At 41.1% G+C, this 17,057-nt stretch overlaps 1 protein-coding gene across 1 annotated transcript; it reads right to left on the bottom strand.

Annotated features, from left to right (window-relative positions):
• Window positions 1–5,397: 5,397 nt before the first annotated feature.
• Window positions 5,398–16,155, bottom strand: dhrs13b.1 (dehydrogenase/reductase (SDR family) member 13b.1). The gene is made up of 5 exons (XM_060943956.1): window positions 16,006–16,155; window positions 8,685–8,803; window positions 8,376–8,499; window positions 5,993–6,319; window positions 5,398–5,861 (listed from the first exon to the last, which is right to left on the bottom strand). The coding sequence occupies exons 1-5, from the start codon at window positions 16,127–16,129 to the stop codon at window positions 5,602–5,604; spliced, it is 954 nt and encodes a 317-aa protein (XP_060799939.1). The 5' UTR covers window positions 16,130–16,155; the 3' UTR covers window positions 5,398–5,601.
• Between the last annotated feature and the right edge of the window lie 902 nt (window positions 16,156–17,057).

Below are 17,057 nucleotides of genomic sequence, written 5' to 3'. Positions count from 1 at the left end.
TAATTTCTTTGAACTGTTCTTTTTCTCTGGCAGAATGTACAGCATACAGTACAGCTTTAATTAAAAAAAAATCACTAGAATTTGGTGCACGTGTTTTAATTTTCTTTGGGTTTTCTGAAATCAACACAGGGTCAAAATTATACATACAGATGAACAAGCTTCTGGCAGAATTCTGGTTGGATATTTCACAACTCTTCATGGTAATATTGATAGAGTTCAATTAAATTTGTTTTTTTTCCTTGGCATGGACTCGACTTATAAGCACCGTCCATATATTTTCAATAGGGTTGAGGTCAGGACTTGTTTTAAGCTTAATGTTAGCCTGCTTTATTCTCCACAACCAGCTCTGATGCGTGTTTGGGTTCATTGTCCTGTTGTAACTCCCAAGTCGTGTTCAAGTTTTTGATGGTTTATGCTGAAGAATTCTGAGGTCGTCCTCCTCCTCCATTATTCCATCCACTTTGTGCAATGAACCAGTTCCACTGGCAGCAAAACAGCCCCAGAGCATGATGATCCTACCACCACCACCACCACCAGCTGGTACAGTGTCCCTCTGTACATGGTGGTCATTGTGGCCAAACAACTCAATCTTTATCTCATCTGACCATACAGCTTTCCTCCAGAAGGCTTTTTTCTTTGTGTGTGGTCAGCTTCAAACTTTAAGCTTGAAGGTGTCAATTTTGGAACAGGGGGTTATTTCTTGGATAGCAGCCTCTTAGTCCATGGTGATGTAAAACTCACTGAACTGTAGAGTGATCCATCAGCTTGCAGTTCATGGCAGGGCTGTATCATAGTGGTTCCCAGGTTGTTCCTGACTATTCAAACCAATTTCCTTTCAGCTGAGGGTGACAGTTTGGGTTTTCTTGAAGCCAAGTAGCTTGGCAAAGTGACTACACCTCACAATAACTCGGATACAATTGTTTGACCTGATCTTGGAATTTGCAGTTGTTTAGAAATTGTTCCAAGAGACATTCCAGAGTTGTGTATATCTGCGATCCTCTTTCTCAGATCCAGAGCCTAATCTAGGAATTTGAAAATAGGGGACAGATCCCTCACTAGTTGTAGAAACAGGGGACAGAAAATATTAACATGGGTAAAAATATCCCTCATTTGTTCCAGTTAGTGGGGACAGAAAAATAAGTAATACATTGGTAGATATTTTCAAGAGTACATCTATAAACAGAACAGTTTTATTAATAAAGCTAAATACATGTAACAAACATTCATATCAGATGTTAATCTATATAATATAATTATGGCACTATACATACAGTATCCTTTACAGTGATATTATTCCTCAATAAAAGAATAGCATTACTACAAACTATTAAAAAATGTATGCAAAAGCATAACTAATAGAACAAGTAGATCTATTCAGTATCACAAATAACAATGTAGCATTCACATTACAATAAAATTGAATAATATCTAGAAATCATAGGAATAAAAAAAAAATCGTAAAAATATAATAAGTCCTGACCTAAAAAAAAATTGGCCAGAACTTCCCCTAGGGCCAAGCCCAGAAATTTTTAGCCCGCCTTCCCTCAATAAAAGAATAGCACTACACAAACTGTTTGTCCTAAAAGTTATGCAAGAGCATAATTAATAGAACAAATAGTTATGCTGATCTATTCAGTATCCCAAATATGTCACTTATGTGTCATTTATTATTTAAATTGTAATTATTGAATATAAATATACACGAAATATATTAAATATTAGTAAAGGCACATACCTTTTGGTAATCTTTGCTGAGAGACTCGGCCTGAACAGAATTCACGTGGTCTACCGACTGGACATGTCGTTCTGTAATTTGTACACCCCTGTGTGAAAACATTGTCTTTACGGTGCTTCAAGCATAGCGTGCATTTCATCGCCCCATCACTCGTTTCAGATTCAAGCCACGGCCATGTGGTTAGCCGTTTCTTTTGAAATGTGTGTTCATACTTCGTTTTTTTCTTCGTTGCATTGTCTTTAGTTTCATCGCGTTTCGATTTCGTCCCCGTTGCCTCAGGCTCAGGTTCATCGACAATAACGACAGCTGAACTCGTATCTGCCTGGACTGTCACTTCGGTGGTAACATCGTCGACTTCGGTTTCATATTTCGTTTTCTTCTTGGTTGGTTCATCGGTAGTACTTGTATCGGGTTGTGTAATGTCGGCTGGATTAGTATCTGTCACTTCTGTGTCTTCGTTTTGTTTCCTTTTTTCTTTTTTTGTCCAAAGGTCTTTCAACGTGACCACGCGTTTTGACATTATATTTGGATGAGACAGAACGATATGCCATGTGCTTTTGGGTATTTTTAAAACACTTCACATGATTGGCTGAGATACACTGTCTTCCGGTTCAGTGACCAATGATATAATAGTTCACAAAACTGTTTTACCCGCTAAATAAACCATTCGGAATACTTCAGTCCTTTCCGATATTTTCCGATTGGTGTGTAAACAACGCTATATTTACCGCAGTGCTTGCTAGCTGGTGCTGACAAATTGATACGCACAAGATTCAGTAAAATGCGACTACTCGCTCTCTACTTATAAATGCGCGACAAAATGAATAGATACATGATATCACTCTCGTGCCCAAAAAGTGGATGTACAACAGACAGATAAAAAACGCGTATTATCGTGTATTATGTGCCCTAGATTAGGCTCTGAGATCTGCAATGAGCTCCTTGGACTTTTTACTATGTTGGTCAATCCAATGAGTGCTGTAAACAAACCCTTTTTATGAAGGCACAGAGAAGCTACCAGCTGTAGTCAATCATGATCACTAACAGGAAGTTAAGAGACCTCGGCCTTGGCAAGATAAGAGACGTTTTGGAAGTTTCAGCACCTCTGAATTAATAATCTAATTGAGCGTATGTATAATTTTGACCCCGTGTTGATTTCAGAAAACCCAAAGAAAATTAAAACTTGTGCACCAAATTCTAGTGTTTTTTTTTAATTAAAGATGTATGCTGTACAATCATTCTTCCACAGGGAAAAAAAATTCAAAGAAATTACCGAAAGCCCAAATATTGCCATGGCATTCATATCCAAGATGACGTCACTGTATATAAACTTCTGACCGTGTGTGTATATTTCAACTGTAAATGGGATCATAAATTAAACTGTATGACATGACACCAGCAATTTATTCTTTTAAGTTCCTCTCTTGATTTGACATTGTCTTTATGGCAGTTATAAACGAGACAGTCAATGATGGTGTAGCTCACTCCGGCCCCAGCCAGTCCAGAAGGAACGATCTGAAGTGGGCCACCTTGCACAATAAATGTTGCAAGCAATATACACTATATACAAGATGTATGCATCCTAGAAATACCAGCCTATTTGCCAGAAATAATCCGAAACGGCAAGGAATTGACCGAGAAGAAGTGATTTTTGTTGAACTGCTTATTAAGGCTTAATTAGTCCATAACTTCATTAATAATTGTAATTAAACAAATCTGGGTGGACGTTATATGCACCCTAGGTACCCCTACATGCCAGAAAGAATAAAAATCGGTGAAGAATTGAAGGAAGAAGCGATTTGTGTGGAAACTGCTCATTAGGGATTAATTACTCCATATCTTCATTATTAATTACAATTATGCAAATTTGGATAGAAACTACATACACCCCAGGCAGATCTACCTTCCTACCAAAAAGAATAAAAAATGGTGAAGAATTGAGAGAGAAGTGATTTTCGTGAAATGTGAACGATGCCAGACGGACAATACATGATGATGGCACAAGTTCACGGGCCTGTCGGCCGGATGAGCTAATAATCCTTGAGGTCTTTTCAGGGGCCAGGCCCCTAATATTTTACTGCAAAATAAAGTGAAACGTGATAAAATGAATGCCTATTATGCTGACAGCAAAACAGTGTATTGTGTGTATATAATGTACCATGTTCGTGACTTAATTCATTGGATATAGCATTACCACAGTAGCCCAACATTCAGAACCCCTAGCAATCACATTATAAAAAAGGATTTCTGGATAGTGGTCATAATTTGAACCTTAGAGCCTGATCATCTGGGACATCTGAAACTAGGTGATGTTTCCAAGACTTTGCACACTAATGTGAATTAACAGAGGCATATGTAAATGTATTCTACAATAAAACTATCAAATTGATTTCCATTTTGTAAACAAATGATACATATAAAGGATCCCATTTTTCCAGGAAAACAGTCATACCTTGATTTCTTTGCAAATATTAACCAAGAACATTAAGAATAACCTTCATCTGTGGATCCTGGAAACTTGAATTTGGTCCCTGAAAACGTTAACCCCCCCAAAGGCAGTGATGATGGTAACATGGGTAGTGCTGGGTGATCACTGTGTTGTCCTTGTGGATACGAAGTAATTAGGTCCAAATACAAGGAAGCTATCAAATTCTTAAGCATAGAGTCCACTTGAAACACCTCCAGCATTCAACTTTGCACAGTGAAAAAGGGTAAAAAAACTTGCAGGCCTCTATTAAACATCTATCTTTTATCCATAACCGCTTATCCTGTGCAGGGTTACAGGCAAGCTGGAGCCTATCCCAGTTGACTATGGGTGAGAGGCGGGGTACACCCTGGACAAGTCGCCAGATCATCGCAGGGCTGAGACACAACCATTCACACATACGGTCAATTTAGAGCCACCAATTAGCCCAACCTGCATGTCTTTGGACTGTGGAGGAAACCCACGCAGACATGCAAACTCCACACAAAGGCCCCTGTCGGCCACTGGGCTCGAACCCAGAACCTTCTTGCTATGAGGCGACAGTGCCAACCACTACATCACCGTGCCATCCATTCTATTAACCATAACATTTTAAAACATTATGTATTGGTTACATATTTTAACAGTTGTTATTTGGCAAGAGCTTTGCTTGAAGCAGAATTGAATGTGTGCCTTCAGTGCACATAAATTACTACTTTTCAGTAAAAGCCAAATTAACTAGTTTCTATCTTGTCAGTGCAGACAGTTTTTGCTTCCCATATAATGTTTACATAATCAGAAGTCACTGAATTCTATCCATCTATAAATACTATCCACTAATTATTCAATTTTACATCCATTGGTCCAGTGGATGTCACTGATGGGTGTGACACCATTAACGAGCAGACTCTAAATGCGTTCTCTGATGTAGTATTAAAACTTCATTTCTCCCATGCCCCTTCCCTGTCACAAGTGCAAAACAGATTAAAAAAAAAAACTAAAATGTATTCAACTAAAGCAATTCAAATTAAGCCTAGCTTTAAAATTTAAGTCACAGTTGGCAAATATAACCTCCATCATGGGACTGCACACGGAGCTAATTTGCTGCCTCGTGAGCATATGAATTTCATCTGGCAGAGGTTTACGGTCATGTGGGTATATTATTAGAAGTCAAAGAAAGCTTAAGCATACACCATGATCACATTCAGGTTTCTTCTTTTTAATATGCTGGTGCTGAAACCCCCCCCACACACACACACAAAATTTAGAACATCCCAAAAATATGATAATCTGCCCCAAAACAGTAGATTTGGTTCCTGGATCTAGTACTCCACACAGAATTTATGAAAGTCTCTGAACCATTAGATCACAATCTATTTGACGATAAAGTCCAGAGTTTCTCTCAGGCCAGGCCGCAAAACTTCTCGCTCACTTCCCAGAGTTTCTTCGCCACTGCATCATCCTGAGCCTTGGCTGAAACATTCTTTACTTCACAGTTGGAGAAATACTGCCCACTCAGGCCTTCAATGCCCTCCTGCAGTGCACAGTATAGAGTGGTCTGGGCGCCTGCCTCCACATCTTTGAAGAACAGGGCTCCTATGAACTTCAACACTTTCTTGAACCCTGGCTGAAGATTGCGAGCCAACTCAGAATTGATAGCACCTACAAAACATAAGGAAGAACACTTCTGAATGAGGTCTGAAAGGAAATTATGAAGAATAACTCGATAAATGAAATGACAGGTTATTTGTCAATGCTGTTGTGGACCCCACAGTGAAGAGAGAAATGCTGACCTGGGTGGAGGCTGTAACAGGTGACCGGAGTTCCTTGAAGCCTCTTTGCAAGCTCATGTGTGAACAGCACGTTGCACAGCTTACTGTTGCTGTATATCCTGAAGCCATCAATGATAGAGTTGCCTTTTCCAAATTCCTTGTGAGTGCTAAGGAGGTTAAAGTCAAGGTTCCCAAAATTATGACACATTGATGATACAGTAACAATTCTGCTCGGCCCGCACTCTTGGAGTCTGTCTAGTAAGAGATTGGTCAGGAGGAAGTGACCGATATGATTGACTCCAAACATCAACCCAAGACCGTCCTCTGTAGTGCCATGCATATAAACTCCTACAAGAAAAGCACATTTAAAGCATTAAGAAAATTGGCTGTGGAGGAACCATTTAAGGTATGTAATCAAATCCCAAGAGTTAGAGATACTGGGTCACTCTGACATATTCAAAATTCAACCGCTAGAGTCCTTACGCATACAAAGCTCCCAGCACACAGTATAAACTCTACTCCAACAGTTTTACAGTGTCTTGCAAAAGTATCCCCCTGGTGTTTGGCCTGTTTTGTCACATTACAAGATGGAATTAAAATGGATTTTTGGGGGGTTAGCACCATTTGATTTACACAACATGGCTACAACTTTAAAAGATGTAATTTTCTTTTTTTTTCTTCATTTTTAAAAATTGTGATACAAACAATAAGATGAAAAAAAAAATCTGGAGTGCGCATAGGTATTCACCCCTTTTGTATGAAACCTCAAAATAAGAGCTGGTCCAACCAATTCACTTCATAAGTCACATAATTAGTTGATTAAGATCCACTTGTGTGCAATCAAAGTGTCACATGACGTCTGTATAAATCAGCCTGTTCTGGAAGGACCCTGACTCTGCAACACTACTAAGCAAGCAACATGAAAACCAAGGAGCCTCAAAACAGGTCAGAGACAAAGTTCTGGAGAAGTATAGATCAGGGTTGGGTTATAAAAAACATCCCAAACTTTGAATCTCTCAAGGAGCACCATTAAATCCATTAGAGCAAAATGGAAAGAATACGGACGGCACCACTACAAACCTGACAAGAGAAGGCCGCCCACCAAAACTCACAGACCAGGCAAGGAGGGCATTAATCAGAGATGCAACAAAGACACCAAAGATAACGCTGAAGGAGCTGCAAAGATCCACAGCGGAGATGGGAGTATCTGTCCACAGAACCACTTTAAGCCGTACACTCCACAGAGCGGGGCTTTATGGAAGAGTAGCCAGAAAAAAAAAAAAAAAAAAAAAAAGAAAAAACGTTTGGAGTTTGCCCAACAGCATGTGGCAGACTCCCCAAATACATGGAAGATTCTCTGGTCAGATGAGACTAAAATTGATCTTTTTGGCCATCATGGGAAATGCCATGTGTGGCGCAAACCCAACACCCTGAGAACACCATCCCTACAGTGAAGCATGGTGGTGGCGGCATCATGCTGTGGGGATGTTTTTCATCTGCAGGGACAGGAAAGCTGGTCAGGACTGAAGGAAAGATGGATGGCACTAATTACAGGGCAATTCTGGAGGAAAACCTGCTTGAATTGGCCAGAAGTTTGAGACTAGGATGAAGGTTTGCATTCCAGCAAGACAATGTCCCTAAACATGCTGCTAAAGCTACACTGGAATGGTTTAAAGGGAAACATTTAATTGTCTTGGAATGGCCTAATCAAAGCCCAGACCTCAATCCAATTGAGAATCTGTGGCTTAACTTAAGATTTCCTGTACACCAACACATCTAACTTGAAGGAGTTGGAGCAGTTTTGCCTCGAGGAATGGGCAAAAATCCCAGTGGCTAGATGTGCTAAGCTAATAGAGACATACCCCAAGAGACTTGCAACTATAATTGCAGCAAAAGGTGGCTCTACAAAGTATTGGCTTTTTTTTGGGGGGGGGATACCTATGCACACTCCAGATTTCTGTTTTTATTTCATCTTTTTGTTACACAAAATTATTTTCACCTTTAAAAGCAGTAAGCATGTTGTGTAAATCAAATGGTGCTAACCCCTCAAAATCCATTTTAATTCCAGATTCTAATGCAACAAAACAGGACAAACACCAAGGGGGATGAATACTTTTGCAAGACACTGTAGTATAGTAGCTCCCCCTTTTACAGAGAATCAGATAGAAATTCCTATAAGGCCTCATCACACCCAAGCTCTCTGATCTCCATACATCTTTTCAGTTTCTCAGGTCCAAACCTTTTACTAACATGGCACCTAAACTTTTAATATCACACGACATAACCTTTGGGACTCTTCTTCCTTCTCCCAAGAGTCATTTCAAACCTTTAAATTATAAACTGACCTTGTGTCCTTATGATATCCTGCATAATAAGCATGGTGTGGTACAGAGCTCAGCCAAACCTGCATTGTTGATAAGAATGTCCAGCCTTTTCTCAGTTTTGAGGAAAGTTTCAGCAAAAGAGCGAACAGACTTCTGACTGGCCAGATCCAGTTGCATGACCACCACATTGTTGCTTTGGCTCTCCTGAAAATAATATTTTTTTCATGAAATAGCATTTACTGGTCAAACAAAAACTTAACTGTCTAGTGGTCAAAACACAAACATTCTCCTTAATTGCAACGTTGCTGTACTCGTTCATTTGTTTATTAGCATTACACCACCGTGCCTTTTGACATGGATAGATGAGTAAATATAAAAATATTTCTCACTCTTTTCACGATAGCCAGAGCTGCTTCAGCACGTACTATACTGCGACATGCCAGAATAACACGAGCTCCTCTCCGGGCCAAATCTACAGCTGTTTCTCTTCCAATCCCTGTGTTACTGCCTGCAGGCAGTCCAAGTGGTGATGGGAAAAATACATTAAAATGAGCACACATTATTGATATTGATCTCAGAAGATAAAAGTTCCATTATACCATCATTACCTGGATTGTATTAAGACAGCATAAAAGTAAAATTGAAAGGATAAGGAAGAATAAAAATATACAGAACAAAAAAAAAAAAAAGCAAATACACAATGATAAACTAGAAGAGCACTTCCTCCATGGAGGTGCATACCTCCACCAAGTTACATAACATTTAAAAAAAAAAAATAAAATAATAATAATAATAATAATAATAATAATAATAATAATATCACTTGAGCCTAGGATAATAAAGCTGTACACCAAATTTCATCAAAATCCGTTCACTACTATTTGAGTTATGTTGGGAACAAACAGGCGAAAACAAACTCCAAAGTTGGCAGAGGTAATAAATCCATGCAGATATACATTACACTCACTGAACACTTTATTAGGGCCTCCATTTGTGCTCAAACCAGCCTCAATTCTTCATGACATGGATGCCACAAGATGCCTGAAACATCACTTTGAGGTTCTGGTCCATGTTATCATGACTGCATCACAATTCCTGCAGGTGCACCTTCATGCTGTGAATCTCCTGTTCTACCACATCCCAAAGATGTTCTACTGGATTCAGACCTGGTCACTGGGAAGGCCACTAAAGAACAATAAACTCATTGTCATGTTCAGGAAACCAGTTTGAGATGACTTTTGCTTTGGGACATGGTGCATTATCATGCTGGAAGTGGCCATTAGAAGATGGGTAAATTGTGGCCATGAGCAGATGACACTTAAAAGGGATGTGGCATTCAAGAGATAATTTATTGGTATTATCAGGCCCAAAGTGTGCCAAGAAAACATTCCCTACACCATTACACCACCCTGGAGTGTTGACACAAGCCAGGTTGGGTCCATGGATTCATACTGTTGGCACCAAATTCTGACCCTACCATCTGTGCGCCTCAGCAGAAATCGATTTTCTTCAGACCAGGCTACATTTTTCCGGTCATCAACTGTCCAGTTTTGGTGAGTCTGTTCCCACCGCAGCTTCAGCTTTCTGTTCTTGGCTGACAGAAGTGAAACCTGACATGGTTTCCTGCTGTTGTAGCTCAGCCGCCTCAATGTTCGACATGCTTTTCTGCTTATCACAAAAAAGTGGTTGTCCAAATTACTGTAGCCCTTTTATCAACTCAAAACAGTCTAGACATTCTCTGTTGACCTTGGTCATCAACAAGGCATTCCCTGCAGAACTGTCACTCACTGGATGTTTTTTCTTTATTGTACCATTTTGAGTAAACTCTAGAGACTGGTGTGTGTGTGTCTGTGTGAAAATCCCAGGAGACGAGAAGTTATCAAACCAGCCCGTTAATCATGCCACAGTCAAAACCACTGAGATCACATTTTTCCCCCCATTCTGGTGGTTTACATGAACATTACCCGAGGCTGCTGGGCTGTAACCGCATGATTTTACGCACTGCTGCCACATAACTGGCTAATTAGAGAATTGTACAAGTAGGTGTACTGGTGTTCCTAATAAAGTGTTCACTGAATGGACAGTACTGTGCAAAAGTATTAGGCACATATAAAGAAATGCTGTTGACCAAAAATGGCTTAAAAATAATGAAATGTTTCAATGTTTAAAAAAAAAACACAGCAGTAAGCCAAGATAAATGAAACAGTCAATATTTGAGGGGAAACGAAAGAAAAAAAAAAAAAAACCCGGTAGTCTCAGATACAGCAAGTGCAGTTTTATAAGGAAATGAGCTGTAGGTTTAACTGAGCATCTTACAGAACCAGCCACAGTTCTTCTGGACACTGTCACACCTGCTTCTTAATTTTGCACCAAAACCCAGTAGGTTTCATTATGCTTCCTTTTTTAATCTGAAAAGTACTCTCATGTAATATGCTGCTCAGATACAAACTTCTTTTTCCCCCGTAACATTTAAAGCTATCCAACCTTTCGATTTCATAAAATTGGTGAAATTTAGTTCCCTCTGAAATGTGGTCATTGTGATACATGTTCATTTCTAATACCTCAGGCCATTCTGTAGCTGGGAAGTTACTTAATTTGAGGGGATTCCCGAGCAAATAACGTGCATGAAATCGCTCACTTCGCGCAGTCAAGCAGACAGAGGAAGTCCTTGTGCGCATCTACTGTACAGGTTTACCTTTGAGCGTGCACGGACAGTTCCATCATTCTGTCGCTAAACGAACAGCTGATCACACCGAGGTGCTCGCTGACCGCCGATATTTATTAGTTTGGTCCTGCGTTTTCTTTCCTTTGTATATAACAATGTCTTTTCTTCTCGCTTTCCGTTACTGTAGTTGGTCTTTCACGTTTCATTCACACTCACGTCCTCCATTTTTCTCTCCTGTTTCAAATTTGTATCTCACAATTCCTTGCATGAACAGGGAAAGCCCACCACGTGATGCATGACTTAAGGCCAATTTATGCTGACAACCCAGTCCTCGCAGATAGCGTCGCAGACAGTGTCTGCGTAGCCCCCCCACCTTTGCAGACGCTCTGCGCGCACCTCCCAAAAATTGTGACCACCGCAGAAGCCTCGCAGACAAGAGGACTCTGATTGGTCCACTCTCCATCCGCTGTACACGCACTTCCGCTTCCCTACTTTCCCAGTTTGTTTTGTTTTCACGACCGGCATTTTTAAAAACACAAGCGAAGATGGAGCAGCACGAAGAGCAGTTGATTGAGGAAGTACGTACATCTATACGACTCCAGTTCTAGTCATTATAAGTAACCGGAGGATAAACACTCCACTAACCACACCCACCAACTACTCCTAGCGACTTCACGCCCCCTTGCGTTGTGCCGGTGAATAACATCGCGCACGCCTATTACTCCCCGCTCAACGCTAAGTTACAACTGTCTGCGAAAAGCTATCTGCGAAAGCCTTGTTGCAAGAGCATGCAGAGGCCTTTAGTATCTTGAATTGGGTCATGGTGAAGCACGTGGCCTTAAATTCATTAAGTATTCTGTTAGGGGAAAAAAAACAAAAAACAACAACAAAAAAAAAAAACTAATAAAATTGGAAGTCTGTGATTCAAATTCAGTAGCTTTCAGTCCACTAAACAAAAATAATTGGGTGTCGGGAAAATTCTTTCCATGACCTACACTTAAAATCTGAAAGGCAGTACAGCTTTAATTTTGTACTGGAAAATGAACCTTTGGACTCAAATGTTTTTGTACTGACTTGATAATGTAGGAGCTCTAAAATAGAAATCCATAAACATGTTTGTATGAGGTGGCACAGTGGTGTATTGGTTAGCACTGTCGCTTCACAGCGAGAAGGTCCTGGGTTCGAGCCCAGTGGCTGACGAGGGCCTTTCTGCGTGGAGTTTGCATGCTGTCCGTGTGGGTTTCCCCCACAGTCCAAAGGCATGCAGATTAAGCTAATTAATGGCTCTAACTTGACCGAGTGTGAATGGTTCTGTGTCAGCCCTGTGATGATCTGGTGACTTGTCCAGGGTGTACCCCGCCTCTCACCCATAGTCAGCTGGGATAGGCTCCAGCTTGCCTGTGACTCTGTACAGGATAAGTGGTTACGGATAATGGATGTTTGTATGAAGAAGGAAAAACAAACCCAGGGTACCTAAAGCCAGTATCTCACTGGGCTGCGATAGCCTGCGACTAGTTGGAGACACAACAATTGTGATAAAATATGCGAATTAGCGACAATTTTCACTTGGAATCACACCAAATTGATATTTGCATATTTTATCACAATTGTTGTGTCTCCAACTAGTCGCAGGCTGTCGCAGCCTGGCTTTCCCTCGGCAGGCAAGGAAGTTGAGGAAGCCTCACGGAAACTGACTTAAGAAGGGTTCGCGACGGCTTTGCAGCTATTTTGAGAGAAATTCTGTCGCGCACATTTTTCGAACATGTTCAAAATTTCAGTGACGAAGGAGCGACACTTTGCAACTCATGCGAGGAAATTGAGAAGCCCCGTGAATGTTTCAAGACACTTTTGAAACTCTCTCACAAATGACGTTCGCAATTTGTCGCAGCCCAGTGAGATGCTGGCTTAAGACTTTTGCACAGTACTGTACATAGAGCAGTATGTATCTAGGTACAATAGTAATTCAGTTACTATTAGTACAACACCACATGGAGTTGTCGTGCAGCTCTTCAAATTGATCCACACAGTGCAAGAAATGTCACTTCTTGGGGCGGCACGGTGGTGTAGTGGTTAGCAAGAAGTTTCCGGGTTCGAACCCAGCGGCTGGTGAAAGCCTTTCTATGTGGAGTTTGCATGTTCTCCCCATGTCTGCATGGGTTTCCTCTGGGTGCTCTGGTTTCCCCTACAGTCCAAGGACATGCAGTTAGGTTGACGTCGGGCAGCCTTGGGCTGAAGTGCCCTTGAGCAAGGTACCGAACCCCTGACTGCTCCCCGGGCGCTGTGTGTGTGTTCACTGCTGCAGATGGGTTAAATGCAGAGGATGAATTTCACTGTGCATGTGACAAATAAAGGTTTCTTCTTGTTTCTACTCTTGATCCATTTATACTAGGGCTGTCGAAGTTAAAGGAACAGTCCACCATACTTCCATAATGAAATGTGCTCTTATCTGAATTGAGACGAGCTGCTCCGTACCTCTCCGAGCTTTGCGCGACCTCCCAGTCAGTCAGACGCACTGTCGCTCCTGTTAGCAATGTAGCTAGGCTCAGCATGGCCAATGGTATTTTTTGGGGCTGTAGTTAGATGCGACCAAACTCTTCCACGTTTTTCCTGTTTACATAGGTTTATATGACCAGTGATATGAAACAAGTTCAGTTACACAAATTGAAACGTAGCGATTTTCTATGCTATGGAAAGTCCGCACTATAATGACACGCGTACTAACACCTTCTGCACGCTTCGACAGCGCATTGATACGGAGCTCAGATATCAATGCGCTGTCGAAGCGCGCAGAAGGTGTTAGTACGCGTGTCATTATAGTGCGCACTTTCCATAGCATAGAAAATCGCTACGTTTCAATTTGTGTAACTGAACTTGTTTCATATCACTGGTCATATAAACCTATGTAAACAGGAAAAACGTGGAAGAGTTTGGTCGCATCTAACTACAGCCCCAAAAAATACCATTGGCCATGCTGAGCCTAGCTACATTGCTAACAGGAGCGACGGCGCGTCTGACTGACTGGGAGGTCGCGCAAAGCTCGGAGAGGTACGGAGCAGCTCGTCTCAGTTCAGATAAGAGCATATTTCATTATGGAAGTACGGTGGACTGTTCCTTTAACACGATAACGCATTAACGCGATCTCAATTTATCGCAATTTAAAAAAATAGTGCCGTTAACGCAAATCCTAATTTGGCCCTGCAAGTCATCTGTAGTTCATGTTGAGGCTTGTCGCGCGCTGCTTCAATAAGAGTAAGTGATGGAGAAAGGTCTGTTAAACAGGAAGTTTCATTTCAGAAGCAGTGTTGCCAGATTGGGAGGTTTCCCGCCCAAGTTGGGCGGTTTCAAGTGCATTTTGGCAGGTTTTGAACATATTTTGGGCTGGAAAACGTCAGCAGTATCTGGCAACACTGTTCAGAAGTAGAGTGTGATTGAGTTGGTTTTGGTATGCACTTTGCAGTTCTAAAATACTTTCGTAAAGTGAGGTTTCAGTATGCTGTAGCACTGTGATATGACACTAAATGTCTTTCTTGAAGTCCAACTGCAATTTATTTTTGTTTGCACAGCACTGTGAAGTCCTACAGGCTGTGACTGAATACAACTCCAGCACAACTGAAGTTTTATTTCATTTTTATTTTCTTTTGTCACACATGTCTGAACTGAGACACAGTAGTCTGTGACTACGTTTTATATTTGAGACTACAGCTCCCTAATCCATCACAAAATCCAATTTTGTGTTTTGTATGTTCAGTACTGCCTAGTATGTGAGTGAATAAACTCCCTAACCATTTCCTCTTGCCCCAGCAGTTTTTAATAAGTACTTTTAGCATAAAATGTGTTCGTTTTAATTGTAACATTTCACTTTAAAAGTCTTATTCATTTACATAGATTTTAAAAAATGTGATTAATCACGATGAACTATATGAAATTCTGAGATTAATTGCGATTCAATTTTTTAATCGTTTGACAACCCTAATTTAGGCCAAGTTTACATTAGACCGTATCTGTCTCGTTTTCTTCGCGGATGCACTGTCCGTTTACATTAAAACGCCGGGAAACGGGAATCCGCCAGGGTCCACGTATTCAATCCAGATCGTGTCAGCTCCGGTGCTGTGTAAACATTGAGAATACGCGGATACGCTGTGCTGAGCTCTAGCTGGCGTCGTCATTGGACAACGTCACTGTGACATCCACCTTCCTGATTCGCTGGCGTTGGTCATGTGACGCGACTGCTGAAAAACGGCGCGGACTTCCGCCTTGTATCACCTTTCATTAAAGAGTATAAAAGTATGAAAATACTGCAAATACTGATGCAAATACTGCCCATTGTGTAGTTATGATTGTCTTTAGGCTTGCCATCCTTCCACTTGCAAGTGGTAAGTGATATGCGCACAGCGGCTCAGTCCCGAATCACTGCTCGTGCGCTTCACTCGCGCACTCTGTGAGCTGCGCAGGGCCGGAGTGCGCACCCTCCAGAGGGCACTCGCTGTTCAGGGCGGAGTGATTTGGAGCGCAGCCGCTGAGGAGGAAGCGATGAGCCGCACTGACACATTTCAACTTACGTGCCGAATTAGTCATGTGATTAGCGTATCCGTGTATTGGTGTTGCTGTGTGCACGCGAATCGTTTTTAAAAACGTTAATCTGATGATCCGCTGATACGGTCTAATGTAAACACCACCTTATACATGTTCAGATTCTCAGTCCACGCACAGATTAAAGAGAATACAATAGTTTTCCTCGTGTACAAATGAATAAATGATCCTAATAATCTGATCATGCTCACTTCTTTTCTCTCTGAGCATCACAGTCACGCGCCTCAGTCCATTTCTAACCCCTGTGTAGAATCACAGGCATTTCTTCAAACAGATCTGACTTCTCTTGGTGGAAAAACAGTAGGCTACAGCTACGAGACCTAACAGTTACACTCCCGAACACATTCTAAAGTCCGGGGACACAGCGGCTTTAAACCTCGAAACCGAAAACAGATTTGACAACAAAGTGAGCTGTAAGGCAGAACAGAGAGAAATCCCCCGACACAAACGCTTACCGGTAATGATGACCGTTTTACCGTGCAGCTTTGCTTTACTCTTACATCTCTTTCCTGAAACCATTTTCTGGATTAAAATAAAAACGCCGGCGAAAACTCCGACGAGCAGGAGCAGGTCGGACATGTTTACTGTGCTTTATGCGCGCTTCCGGTGCTCGCGCGGAGGTCAGCTTTAAAACAAACAAGCCCAACTGGAACCCGGACTGAACTGTTCGAATCTCATCCTCTGGTTTATCAGGCATGGGTGTCGCCACCATTGAATGTGACCCCTTCACATTTCCTAATTCTTCGTTTGGAACCCCCCACACACATTTAACATAAAATATGAGTTCACCCAGCGCCGTTTCTATTGCTTCGTGAAAGAATCCATTCCACTTGATCGATAAGAGAAAACACAGAGCACTGAAAATCCACTCCGGGTTTTCCAGGCGCTCCCTACAACAACTCACCGCACGCGAGTGAAGTGAATCAGTGCAAGCAGAGACATTTTGGTGAAAAAAAATAAAAAAAAAAAAATATATATATATATATATATATATATATATATATATATATATATCCTCCTGACTACCAGGGGGAAAAAAGTTTTTAAATCTCTATTTTTTTAACTTCCCCAATTGTTTGAAAGGGAATGAGGACATTGACAAGAGTTTTTATGAAAAAAAAGTTTCTATTTTTAAGATATAACATGTCCTATACAGTGGACATCGGAACGTCATACATGTGAAATAGTATGATAATCACAATCTGTAAATGAAAAAACAATTCCACTTACAAATGAGTCACACTTCTATACATGATTGAGACATCGAACATCAGGGGTTTTTTTGTTTATATTGTGATCTTTGATGTATTTCTGATTGATTCATGGGGTATGATATTTCAAAAAGCAATTCCCCTTCTTTGAGACACAAAGGAATACCTTGCACTTGGTGCACATCACATAGGTTTTACTTTTGCAACCAGATCTGCGACACCTTGATGCATGTGTTTCATCTACCATCTCCGGGAGATGGATGGCCCCATAGTATCTCAGAGCTGCATTTGGCTGT

Source organism: Neoarius graeffei, chromosome 17 (assembly GCF_027579695.1).
Source record: "Neoarius graeffei isolate fNeoGra1 chromosome 17, fNeoGra1.pri, whole genome shotgun sequence".
Taxonomy (NCBI): Eukaryota; Metazoa; Chordata; class Actinopteri; order Siluriformes; family Ariidae; genus Neoarius; species Neoarius graeffei.
This window is presented reverse-complemented; position numbering and strand designations above follow the sequence as displayed.